This window comes from Urocitellus parryii, chromosome 7 (assembly GCF_045843805.1).
Source record: "Urocitellus parryii isolate mUroPar1 chromosome 7, mUroPar1.hap1, whole genome shotgun sequence".
Classification (NCBI taxonomy): Eukaryota; Metazoa; Chordata; class Mammalia; order Rodentia; family Sciuridae; genus Urocitellus; species Urocitellus parryii.
In genome coordinates this window covers 52,135,453-52,148,400 of record NC_135537.1, presented here as the reverse complement: position 1 = coordinate 52,148,400, position 12,948 = coordinate 52,135,453, and the positions used below count along the sequence as shown (strand labels likewise).

At 34.7% G+C, this 12,948-nt stretch overlaps 1 protein-coding gene across 2 annotated transcripts in view; it reads left to right on the top strand.

Moving 5' to 3' along the window:
* The window catches only part of Zbtb10 (zinc finger and BTB domain containing 10), a 39,209-nt gene that overhangs the window by 16,839 nt on the left and 9,422 nt on the right, over positions 1-12,948 (top strand). For both annotated transcript variants that reach the window (XM_026383624.2, XM_026383614.2), the window contains exon 3: positions 11,741-11,839. In XM_026383624.2, the coding sequence (XP_026239409.1) occupies positions 11,741-11,839 (99 nt within the window). The remainder of the gene's footprint in view (positions 1-11,740; positions 11,840-12,948) is intronic.

Sequence of the window (12,948 nt, the reverse complement as noted above, 5' to 3'; positions counted from 1 at the left end):
GCCTCCTGAGATGCTTAGATTACATACACTACTATGCCCAGCAGGTCTGTTTTAAACTAGCTGCTGTTAGTCAACCATGTCTTCAGTTTTAATTCTTACCATCTTATAAAAGATAATTGTATTCTTATGTCATTGATAGAACTTTGTATCTGCACTTAAACTCACAAATTTGTTTGTATTAGCAATGTGCTACCTTCCAACCATTTGAACTTACTAGTGCTTCTAAATTGACCATTATTCCTCTTTTAAGTTCAAGAGGTGATTCTACTGTGAGTCAAGGTTGAGATCTGCTGAGACAGTGAAAAGGAGCCCAAAATGAGTCAGATGTATTGGGCTTGAAAGTCAGCTTTGCCATTTACACATTATGTTCCCATGATCAACTTAAGTTAGTTGTTCTCACTGTTGTCCTCTTTTAAAAATGGTGCTTATTTTATAGGATTATTATGATAATTAAATGGCAACTATAAAAGCACAAGAACTATTATGGTCACCTCAATCTCTTAAAATTGGGAAAGAGGTTGTATGTTTCCCTATGTTGTGTGCTTTCTACCAAATGCTAGGTAGGTGGTCTTATAGCTTTAGTCGTTGTGTTTGAATACTTATGATTACCTTCCTAATCAGCCTATTGGAGTATAGGATGATTGTGATTAGGAAGTCCTCTAAAATGTAGCCAAAGTTTGCTTCTCCCTAACTTCTTAATTCTGCCATTTTTCAGTAGTGTAATTTGAACCCAACCTCTAATCCCTCTAATCTACCTGATAACCCCCCAAATGTTAGACATTTAAAAAATTCCCCCAGAAGTCCTAGGCCAAGTTCTATTCCTCCCACCTTGTGAATACAGGAAATTGACTTAGGTTTCCAGGAAAGTTCTGACCAATGTAGAGCCCAGTGGATCTGTATTTACCATAGTTAAGGCTTTTCCCAAGGTCATTTCTATTAGTAAAAATAGAGGCAGGTGTCATATTTAGGACCATCTCACATTAAAACCTTGTTATTAACCAGTGAAGTGATAGATCCCTGCCTTTTTAAATAATTGGTCCCTTTTAACTTTAAAACATTGTTATGAACCCCCCCACACACCATTGGTTATGGTTTAAATAAATGCTTTTAAATGAATTTAAAGTTCTACTGAAAACATCTGAAAAATCATAGTGAATTATTCAGTGTATAAACAAAGCATGACACAAGTGGGTTTTTGTGGTACCTTGGGGGAGGAACTGTGACTTTCTTAGGGCCTTAAGTCTTTTAGTTAGTTTGAAAGCCATAGCTCTAATAACAGTGTCATCTTCTTGATATATAATCTTGAAGCTGCTATTTACATGCCTCATCAAGATTAAGATAAGGTGTACCAGAAGCTACCAGGAGGGATCTTATTCAGGTTTTTTTTTTTTTTTTTTTTAAAGAAGAAGAAGCTAGTATATGTTTTGTAATTCACTACTGAGATTCACTTATATGTGAACTCAGGAAGATTAGAAACTTCTCTTTTATTAGGTTGTCGAATAATTGTCAGCAAAAACTAAAATCTGGGTAATCAAATGGGGGGAAAGATGGACTGGAGTTATAGCTCAGTGGTAGAGCACTTGCCCAGCATATGTGAGGCAATCCTCAGCACCAAAAAGAAATAAATAAATAAAATAAAGGCATTGTGTCTGTCTACAATTAAAAAAAATTTAAAAGGGGGGGAGAGATATTGTTAGTGAATCTAATAATGTAAAAATTTCAAATATTTGTCTTTTTGATTTGCAACAGAAAACATTATATTTTAGCCAAATAAAGTAGATAAAAATCTACAATTAGAAATTAATTTGTGGAAATGAATGCTTTAATTGTTTTACCTAGTATATTCATGCAAGTAGTTGTATATAATCAGAGTAAATTAGGTGTTAATCCCATTTTTGATCTTGATTCCTAGTATGTAATTTGGTTTTCTGGGTCTAGATTTTTGTATTTATACCAGTCATACAATGAGTTTCCACCTATTGTAAATAATTATACTCTGTAGGGTGCTGACTCACCTCATTTTGAATAAAGATTTTTGAAACGACAGAAGCAAATTAGCAAAGTATAAGTAAATATTAGCAAAAAAGTTAAATGAATGCTAGTCCTGGTAAAGGTATGATAGCCCTTAAGTTTTTAATGGATTCTAAGACACTAAACATTCTTTCTCAAAAGAAAGAGGTATAACAGTTTTTCAGGATGACAAACTTTCTTAGAACTGACTTCTGAAAGGAATTTCTCTATTGGGGTTTTAGAAAGTTGACACCAAGTAGGACAGTTTCGTCAAGTGTTTTCTAGTAAGTGCACAAATAGGTTTATTTTTAAAAAAATATTTCTTACTTGTAGTTGGACACAATACTTTCATTTCACCTACTCATTTTTATGTGGTGCTGAGGTTCAAACCTAGGACCTCACATGTGTGAGGCAAGCACTCAACCCCAGCCCCACCAGTAGATTTATTTATATACAGTAATTGACTTTTATTTTTGACAGAAGTTGATATAGTTCCACATAGATGGTTGATTCCTCCCTCAATGCCATATAGGAATTCAAATATAAGGCAGTTTTACTTGATCAAAAGGTAACAGAGTTATTTTAAGTCTGAAAGTTCCTCTCTCGCACTCACCTAGACTTCTAATGAGAAATATTTGAATTTTTTACATAATTAGATTCACTAATGACATAGTTTCAAGCATTTATAGCTAAGTTGTTGGGGTGGGTGCTGAATTTGTGGTCCTCCCGTGTCAGCATCCCTGAGTCTCTGGGATTACAGATGCTTTTGACCACTCCCAGCATAAACCATCTGATTTGACACCTCCCACTATCCTGACTGCCAAATAAATTTGGTGTACAAACTACTTTAAATATGGTTCAAAATGTATGTGGAATTTGGCTTTGGTCAATGAAGCGGTTTAGGGTGAGTTCTGCCACTAACTAGTCTTGAGTGTATCTCAAACAACATATGTATTGGGAAAGAAGTAGTAAAACTAATACTTCATAGTTCTGAAATCAAAGGCTTCTAAGCTTTTTCTTATTTATTTTGGCAATAAAACCTAGTTACTTAGGTATTTTTAAACGTATTTTCTTAAATGTTAATATTCTTGTTTTATTGCATAAATATAAATGTTTTGGTTACAGGATGCTACCCAATAGACCCCACTGGGCTCTTGTAGTTATCACTTTTACAAAATGTGGAAAAGGTTTGTATTCTCTACTTTTACTCGGGAGGTTTTCATATATATAGTAGGACCTGAATCCATTTTTTTCCTCAGGATAATCCAGATATTCAGCTAAACCTTTCAGGTATCCTTTTTGTATGGTCTAAGTTGTAAAGGATGAGCTATAAGTCAAATGTTAAATTACTTTTCATTGGAAACTTATTGAAAGTTTGAAGACCTATTGCTCCTTTTTAAAAAGAAATGTCCAGTAGTTATTGGGCTATAAGATATTCTAAATAAGAATCTTCAATATTTAATTTTAAAAAGGGTCATGGTGGTAGTAATAGTAGAAATAATTTGCCATCTTTTTTCTCCTCTACTTTTATTCTGTTTCCTATTGCTTTTCTTTCCTGAATGCCTCTTTTGGCCTAAGAGATGGCTTTATTGGTAATCATTGCTCATAAATTTGAAATCCCAATACTGAATCTGGGAGCTGAAGAAGACTTATATGAATCAGTTTTAAGAGCTTTTTTTTTTTTTTTTTTAAGAGAGAGAGAGCGCGCGCGAGAGAAATTTTTAATATTTATTTTTTAGTTTTCGGCGGACACAGCATCTTTGTTTGTATGTGGTGCTGAGGATCGAACCCAGGCCACACGCATGCCAGGCGAGTGCTCTACCGAGCTTGAGCCACATCCCCAGCCCAGTTATAAGAGCATTTTTGTGACTTAAATTGTCTAACCTTTATAAATGTCAATTCCTGAGGGTTTTTATAAATTGTGGCTTTAATACAGTAAGGTAATTAGATAAAAAATTTTATTCTCAGCTTTACTCTTCAAAAAAAACTAATATTTGTTATAACCAAATATTAGTTTCCTGGGAAATTCCAAAATATCTTTTTAGGTCATAAGAAATTTGAAAACAAACTTTTTTTTTTTTTTTTTTTAAATTCTAAGAAACTAGGGCCAGATAATGTCAAGATTGAGGAGTCTCTTACCTGGAACTAATTCACAACAGTGTGGTTATGGGGTAGATATATGTCTGGTGCAGCTGATCATGGTGGGCTACATGTTTGTGATTCTAAGGAGGCTGAGGCAGGAGGATTGCAATTTGAGGCAAGCCTGAGCAACTTGACCCTGTCTCAAAATAAAAATAACACAAAGAGGCAGGGAGAGGTGTTGGAGATGTAGCAGTGGTGGAGTGTTCACATAGCATGTGTGAGGCCCTGGGTTTGATCCACAGCATCACAAAATAAATAAAGTCATTAAAAAAAAATAAAAGGGCTGGGTAATGTGGCTTTGGGGGTAGAGTGCTCAAAGGTTTATTCAATTCCAAGTTCTATAGGGAAAGGGGGCATGGAAAAAGAAGAACTCTGGTATAGTGTGAAAATGTTAAAATAAGATTTAGAATTATGGCAAAGAGTACAGTCGGAGGCCCCTAGCTGCTTAAGAGTTGGAGAAAGCCTCACAGAGAAAACTTTAATGGATCTTGTATTGCATAGGAGTTTGCCAGGCAAAAGAACAGAAGGAGGACTATAGCAACCTTAGAAACTATCTTGTATGCAGTGTTAATAAATTATAAATTTTGTTTTACAGATTGAGACAGGAATTTTGTTTGTGTTGCTAGGATTAAACCCAGGGCCTATTGCATACTAGGAAAGCATTCTTCATTAGACATGTATCCCCAGCGATGATGAAAGGATCTGTTTATATTTGCATTTAAGACTGAAATTTTGAAGATAATTGTTCATGAATTTGGGTAGTAAGTGGGAAGACCTGTTAGGGATGATTTGTAGCAGAAACGAGTCTTTTTGAGTAATACAAAGGAGAAACTCAGTGCTATAGGAAGTGTCAAGGGCGAGGTAAACATACATATCCATTTGCAGCTGAATTTCTTGAAAGGAGAAAAAATGAAAAGAAATCTATATTTTTATGAATAAAGACAGTTCTGAATCTTGTCTGCAGAGAACTTGGTTTCTGATGTATATTTATATGAAAATGAAAGTTTACTAGATCACAATGAGACTCTTTAAAAAAAGAGTTTTTATACAATGGAGTACAGCTTTATCTAAAACTTCCATTTCTGATTTCTTCTTATATCTTGTTCTTTTCAATAGTATTTGTGTTCTAAGAAAATCTGGATTAGTTTGCATGTGTGTCATGCTTGCAATATTGAATGCTGAGAACCAGAAGCAAATGGTCAGGCAGACCCTCTTTCCATCCCAGTCTTATTTAATTTAGCACTATAGGCAGGTGCTGCACCATTTGCTTCCCAGATTCAGAAGGGTTGCTAGCCCACTCTGGTCCAGTGGTCCAATGGTCCACAGTAGGCAAGGATGCCTACTGTGACCACAGCCACCAAGATTAACCTCACTTAATAATGGTACTTTGCTTTATTGCATTTCATATAATTATTTACTTAGTATTTTCATTTGCTAATATCACTTTTTGTTGCAACTTTGTGATGTAGGTAAATATTGCTACTGTTTTCTGTGTGAAGGAAAGTTATATAAACATGTTTTGGTAGGCTGAAATTTATACGTCTTCTATTTCCCTCTTGTTCTATTTTCATTGCTTGTTAGTCACATTTTTAAACCCATAATATTTAATAATTATAATACTTGCATAATTGGAAATATAAAATATTTGAATTCTGAAGATGATTGTAAAAAGATGATTGTAAAGAACAATGATAACCAATATCTTGACACCCTTAAGATTTTGGGATGGTTTTGTTACTTAACTAGAGGGAAGGCACTCAAAGTGAATGCTGTTAACATAACCACTAACAAAGCTATTTGAATATACTTTTCAGTCTCACTCCCAGGTTTTTTTTTGGGGGGGGGGAGGGATTCCCTGCTGTGTTCTAGGCCCCAAGACTTGATACTTCTAATAAACCAGAAGCAGTGTAATGAAGTTAATTAATGGTAGAGCTCTGCTACCAACTTGTTACTTGACCTTATTTGGTTTTGGTGTCCTCATTAGTAAAGTAGAAGATAGAATTTTTATTTTCTAATACCAGGAATTGAATACAGGGATGCTTAACTACTGAGCCACATCCCCAGTTTTAATTTGAAACAGGGTCTTACTAAATTGCTTAAAACCTTGCTAAGTTGCTGAGGCTGGCTTTAAACTTATCTTGACTCAACCCCCCTATTCACTAGGATTACAGGTGTGCACCACGTGTGCCAGTAGAAGATAAAATATCCTTAATATTAAATATACATAATGAAATTTAAATGAGATACTATATGTAAAGACTGCATTTCTTACATACTGCTGAATGTAAAAAAATATATGTTTTTATTTAGTTTTGAGGGGGCTGCTGTTATCTATCCACTGGGGAAAGACTTTTCTTCTACTCTGACAAAAACAGAAGAAATTACACTCAGTTTATTTAACTCTGGTCATTTGGATATTACATTCCATACATAGACCTGCTCCCAATCTGAAAATAACTGGCAACATGTGATGAAAGTAATGTTTTTTTGTTTAATATTTTGTTTTTTGTAGTTGGACACAATACCTTTTTTTTTTAATGTGGTGTTGAGGGCCTTGCAGGTGCTAGATAGTGCTCTACCGCTGAGCCACAACTCCAGCCCTGAAATTAATGTTTTAATAAATCTTCAGAAAATCTGTTTCCAAAGAAACATTGGCCTTTAAAAAAAAAAAAAAAACTAAGTTAAATAAAGTGAAGAATTTCTATAGCAGGGTTTTTAACATTCTAAAACCTCACATATTTGAGTTTATTTTGTAATTCTGTAATTTTGAAGAAAAAAGTGATGACTGAGAGTTACTGTCATGCTTCCTAATGAAACTTCTTATTCCTGTGTCAAAGGAATCATTGGTTTCCTGACTTTGAACCCACTTGTGTCGGCATTACTAGTAATAATTTGCTTGATGCTTTGGCTGGTTTTAAGTTACAACAGGCATCTGATATATTGATTCCTAAAGTCAAGCACCCCTGTTGACAAAAGCTTATCAACTTGTAAGAGCTCACCTATTTTGAGATTTGTTTTTGATGTCAAGTAGTTGAAACTATTTCAAAAGATATAATTGAATATCTGTAGTATTTGTATTGTTTTGTTTTTGAAAGAGAATTTTGTACATAGGAAGACTACATTTGCTGAGGAGTTTTATACTTACTTTCCTTGTAAGATTAAAGAACACAAATACTACTACTTTAGGGTAGGAGATTAAAAAAATGCCTCTGTTAAGAAGTAGTTGAAGAAAAGCCTCAGCAAATCACTATAGTGTTACATGAATAGAAGCACCCTGTATTTAAACTCCCTGACAGAATTGTAAGAAATGGCCTCTGAACATACTTTAGAATAATGAGTTTCTCCCCCAAAGATTGAGAAATGTAATAGTTAGGATAATGATTTAAATTTTGTTTTTTAATTAGTGAAATACATTTAACTTTGTAGAAAAACTAAGCCACTAAATTTCCATTAAATATTTTGAGCTTATGGATATGTTTCAATGTAATTATAGACCAAGAAGTTGAGAAATTATTCAAGGTACTGTTAAACAAACTTATTTTAGCAGTGCAATTTGCAAAAGACAGGATGTTGAAGTCAATATTTGGTATTTTTGAAGATCTTTTATTTGCCATGCATTGTGATAAATACTGGGGAAATAAACCTAAGCGGTATCCCTGCTTTTTTTTTTTTTAAGAGAGGAGAGAGAGAGAGAGAGAATTTTTAAATATTTATTTATTTTAATTCTCGGCGGACACAACATCTTTGTTTGTATGTGGTGCTGAGGTTCGAACCCGGGCCGCACGCACTCCAGACAAGCGCGCTACCGCTTGAGCCACATCCCCAGCCCTATCCCTGTTCTTAAGGAGTATGGAAAGCAGTCTGTATTATTATTTCTGCATTCCACATGAACTACTTATTCATTCTTCTGACTTCCAGCCCATTTATTCTAGGTAATAATCTCACATTATACCTTACAGAGAAAATAGATGCTAATAGTCTTGAAAAAATATCCTCAAGTTATACAGCTTCACACCTGTGTCTATATATATATATATATATATATATATATATATATATTCTTGATATTTTCTACTTTCAAGTACCCACCCAGGCTTGTGCTTCTGGATCCCAGACTTCTTAGTAATCTTACACAATTAATAATTTCTTCTAATAACTTCAGTGTCTTTAACTTCTCCCTTTCTTAGTGATTCCTGTCAGCATTTAAATGTTTGCTTCCACCTTAAAAAATTTTTTTTTCTATTTTTCCTCCCCTTCTGGTACTGGGAGTTGAACCCCAGGGCACTTTACCACCAAGCTAAATCACCAGTCCTTCTTATTTTTTTTTTATTTTGAGGTTACATCTCACTAAGTGTTGGAGGCTTTCTGGAGCTTGCCATCTTTTTGCCTCAGCCTCCCAAGTCATTGCTATTATAAATGTGCTTCACTACATCCAGCTGTAAAAACCAATTCTGTTTCTCCCTCTTTTCTTTTATAGCTAAATTTTCCAAAAGATTGTCTATTTTATCTATTAATTAGTCATATTCTATTCATAACCCTGGCCATTTCTTACTCCTTCCTTTTGCCCCACTGATCTACCAGAATCACTCTTAAGATTACTAGTGACTTTAAAATGAAAGTAATGTGCATTTTTAGACCTCATCTTGAATTTAGGCACAAATTGTGACAAAGTAGATTACGTTTTCCCTGAAAGCTTTTTCTTTTTCTAACTCATTAAATGCTAAGATTTTTCAATATATTTGGTCAGAGTTTCTTTCATGGTTTTATCTATTTGTTTCTCAGTTTTACTTCCCATCTGTATTCTGACAACTCAAAAGATTTTTTTTTCTCTTTTTAGTACTGGGGCTTGAACCCAGGGGTGCTTAACCAGAGCCATCTCTCTAGCCTAGCCCTTTTTATTTTTTATTTTGAGACAGGGTCTTGCCAAGTTGCTTAGGGACTCACTAAGTTGCTGAGGCTGCCTTTGAACCTGCGGTGGTCCTTCTGCCTCATCTTCCCTAGCCACTGGGATTACAGGTGCCTGGCAGACTTTTGATTTCCAGCTTAAGCACCAGATCTTCAGTTTTATTTTATTTAGCAGTACTTGGGTTGACCCAGGCTGTACTCTGAGTTAACTCCCAGCCTTTTTGTTTTGTTTTGAGTCGGGGTCTAAGATGCCCAGGCTGTCCTTAAAGTTAGGATTCCCCTGCCTCGGCCTTCTGAGGCATAGGAACTATTGACATGTACTGTTCTCAACCTTTAGTAACTATTAGAATCAGACTGTGTATTTAAGATTGCTGGGCCTCACCTCTAAAGTATGTGATTTTAGTAGGTCTAGAATGGGGCCTAAATTATAAATTGTACTTCCAGCAGATTTCTGATGATGCTGATTTAGAGACTTTGAGAACCACTGAGTTAGAGAAATGAGTTCTTTCACAGTTGGGATTCAATCCCAGGCTTACCCCTTTAATTCACCACCCTTATCCCAAACATAATTCCACTTTGTAGGTATGTCAGATTTTAATATGTTCATGGTAAACATTGATTATCTTCCCCTCCCCCTCCTAGGTTTCCTTGGCTACCATTGGTATATACTCGAAATTTCCCTGGAACTGACCTCTCACCCCAATATTCAGTCTGCTGCCAAGCCCAGTATTACCTACACAAGTGTCAAATTCATCCACTTTTTTCCTTTACCATTCTCATCTCTCACCTGGGTTGCTAAAATAGCTTTCTTACTGATCTCCTTTTAATGTATTTGCCCTCCTTTAATTTGTAGCAAGTCATATCACATGCACTGTGTGTGTTGTGTGTTGCCAGAGGATCCAAACTATGATCTCCTATGTGCTAGGCAAGCACTGTACCCCACTGAGTTATACTCCCCACCCCTGCAATGCTTGGGTTGACCCAAGCTGTACTCTACCACTGAATTAACTCCCAACCCTTTTGTTTTGAGACAGGGTCTAAGATGCCCATGCTGTCTTTAAACTTATGTTCTCCTGCCTCAGCCTTCTGAGGCATAGGAACTATGGACATATGCTGTTAACTCATTTTTTTAAGGCAAATGAGTTAACTTCCTATTTAAAAATTTTTTAAAATGCTTACCGAAGACTGTAAGGATCTATACAATCAGTTACACACGCTTGACCATCATTTTATGCTTTTTTTTTTTTTTTACAATCATGCAATCCTACTAACCTCTCAGTATTTCAGAATGAAATTTGGTGATTTTGGACTTAATAATTATACACTAGAACCATTGCTGTGTAGTGTTTCATTGTAAGAATATACAGTAATTTATTTGCCCACTGTAAATATTTTTGAATAAGTATCTACTTAGGTAAGAGGTTTTTCAAATATTTGTTTCATTGTTTAAACTTGTGTACAGACCATCAAGGATGGTTGATAACAAAGATAAATGAATCTTTATTGGGAAGTATAGGGGAGATCATTCACAGGGACATTTTAAAAATAGAGGAGAGTTTGGGACAGTTGGTATGATGCTAGAGCAGAATCAGAAAACTATATTAATCCACACTAAAAAGTCTGAAGTTCATCCTAAAATCTCTGGTGAGCCATCAAAAATGTTTAAAGACTTGTTTTAGAACAAGAAATATTAGGAAATTAGAAGAAGTGTGAACATTTATAATTTGGAAGAAAGGAAGCCAGAAACTCATTTCACTAGTTGACTATTCCAGCAAAGTACTGAAGGTAGTGGAATTGAACAGATTTGCAGGAAATTTCGTAGATTTGCAACCAGAAGTATTCATTTCATTAACATCCCTTTTTTTCCTTTACAATCCTATAACAAATCCTTTCCATGTATTAAGATTAGTTCTTAAGAATACTTCTTTTCTGAAGTCATTATCTACCATTCTAGCTTTAATTTACCTCTTCCACTTTTGAACCATTAGAGAAACACCAGTCTGTCTTCATATTTTTTACTTCTTGGTATAAGCAATAACAGGTATCTTTTTGGATGTCAGGCACTATTATAATAATATTTGGCTTGCATTATTATCCAGTTAAATTCCTATATCAAATTTATGATACAGTGGATTTAAATGAGGAAACTGAGGCAAGTGGTCAGGTAGGCAGTAACAGGATTGGCACCTAATTGACCTCGACTCTGAAGCTATTCCTAACCAGTATTCTGTACTTACTGTTTGCGTGTTCTTGTGGTTGAGAACCATGTCTAAATCTTAAAAATTATCAGTTCATAAATTATTCAGGTATATTATTCTATCTCCTCATTCATATTGAGTAATATTTAATTAAATTTAGTACATCTAACATGATTTTTCACATAGTTTTCCAAGTACTTTAAGTAAAAAATATCAGGAACATGTTAGCATTTGTTGAACAAGTAATTTGGAGAGCATTTAGAAAGACAGCAATAAGAAATGAACAGTTCTCGCTGTCCTGGAACTTATCTTTGTTTTCTTCCGATTTGTCTTCTGTGCCTTATTGTGTTCAGTACATAGTACATAACCAATACTTGCAGATGATCCTTTTATTTAGTCTGCATAAAAATCAATACTAAGAAAGTGGTATTTTGGATAGAGGCTGTGGTGTGACTTGTCAGTAATATCCTACATGTTATTTTCAGATTTGGATGGTGCTCTACTCTCAGGGCCTGATGGTGATAGGAATATGAATGCAAATTTATTGGCTGAAGCCTGCTCTGGTCAAGATGGAGGTGATGCTGGTAGGTACAGTTAAATTTTTAGCAAGAGTGCATTTAGGAGGGTTTGGGAAGTATTTGTATTTGTGTTTACTGGGGTCTACTACAGTTTCTTTCCCCTAAGTGTAAAATTACTTTCAGTCTGTGGTAATATTGCTTATGAGGACTTTGGAAATTTGGTAATACAAATTGATGTTTCTGGTTTTGTTTGGGGGGCTCATTTAGAGTTTTTAAAACGCAAATATCAAAGAAAATATGGTTTCCTGCTAGTGAATAAATGGAATAATAATTACCAGACTGGTACTCTAATGTATTTTAATTCTTTTTGATGCAAATATAATAGTATGATTGTTGATGGTTATAGAAAATGTTGATTAATTCTAAGTAGCAATATTTGTATTGGGAATACTTGGGATACTTAATGCATACAAAGATTCCATGATTATGTGACTAGTAAAATAGAGTTAAAATAAATGGGTTTCTCTGTTAACTAATAAAGTTAGTAGAAGAATGATCGAATTAGAGAAATACTTGTTTATTGATTCCAGTAGAAATGATTTAAGATCATCAGTGGATGTTAAGCCACTATTAATGGGCTTGTCCCACTATGATTGGGTGAAAGATTGTTAGGAAACAACATATTCACATCATCTCAAACTCATCCCACATATTTCTTCTAATTTCAAAGGAGAAGAGCTATCTTTAGAGAGATCCAGGGAACAAAATAATAAAAGCAATTATTAAAACTTAGTATTGTTAACAATGGAACAAACAAATTGAGCTGATGCATTGCACTAGCTGTCACACAAACCAGTGTAGTAGTCTTGAAATGTATTTATCCTGAATATAATTGTGAAGGAAATAGTCAGAAAAATCTAAGTAAATCCAGCCACATAGCAGGTGGTCCAAACTCTTATCATGTCATGAAATACAAGCTGAGGAACCATTAGATTAAAGGAGACCAGCTAAATATGCAGTATGTGTCTTGGATAGATTAGGATCAAATAGGATTTAAAGGGGATGGCATTTGGGGAACAGTTGGAAATGTGGGCTATGTGGTATGTGTTAACAATATTCAGTTTTAAATTTCTTGGATGTGCTATGGTTTTGTAGGGGAATAGTCTAAAGTATAA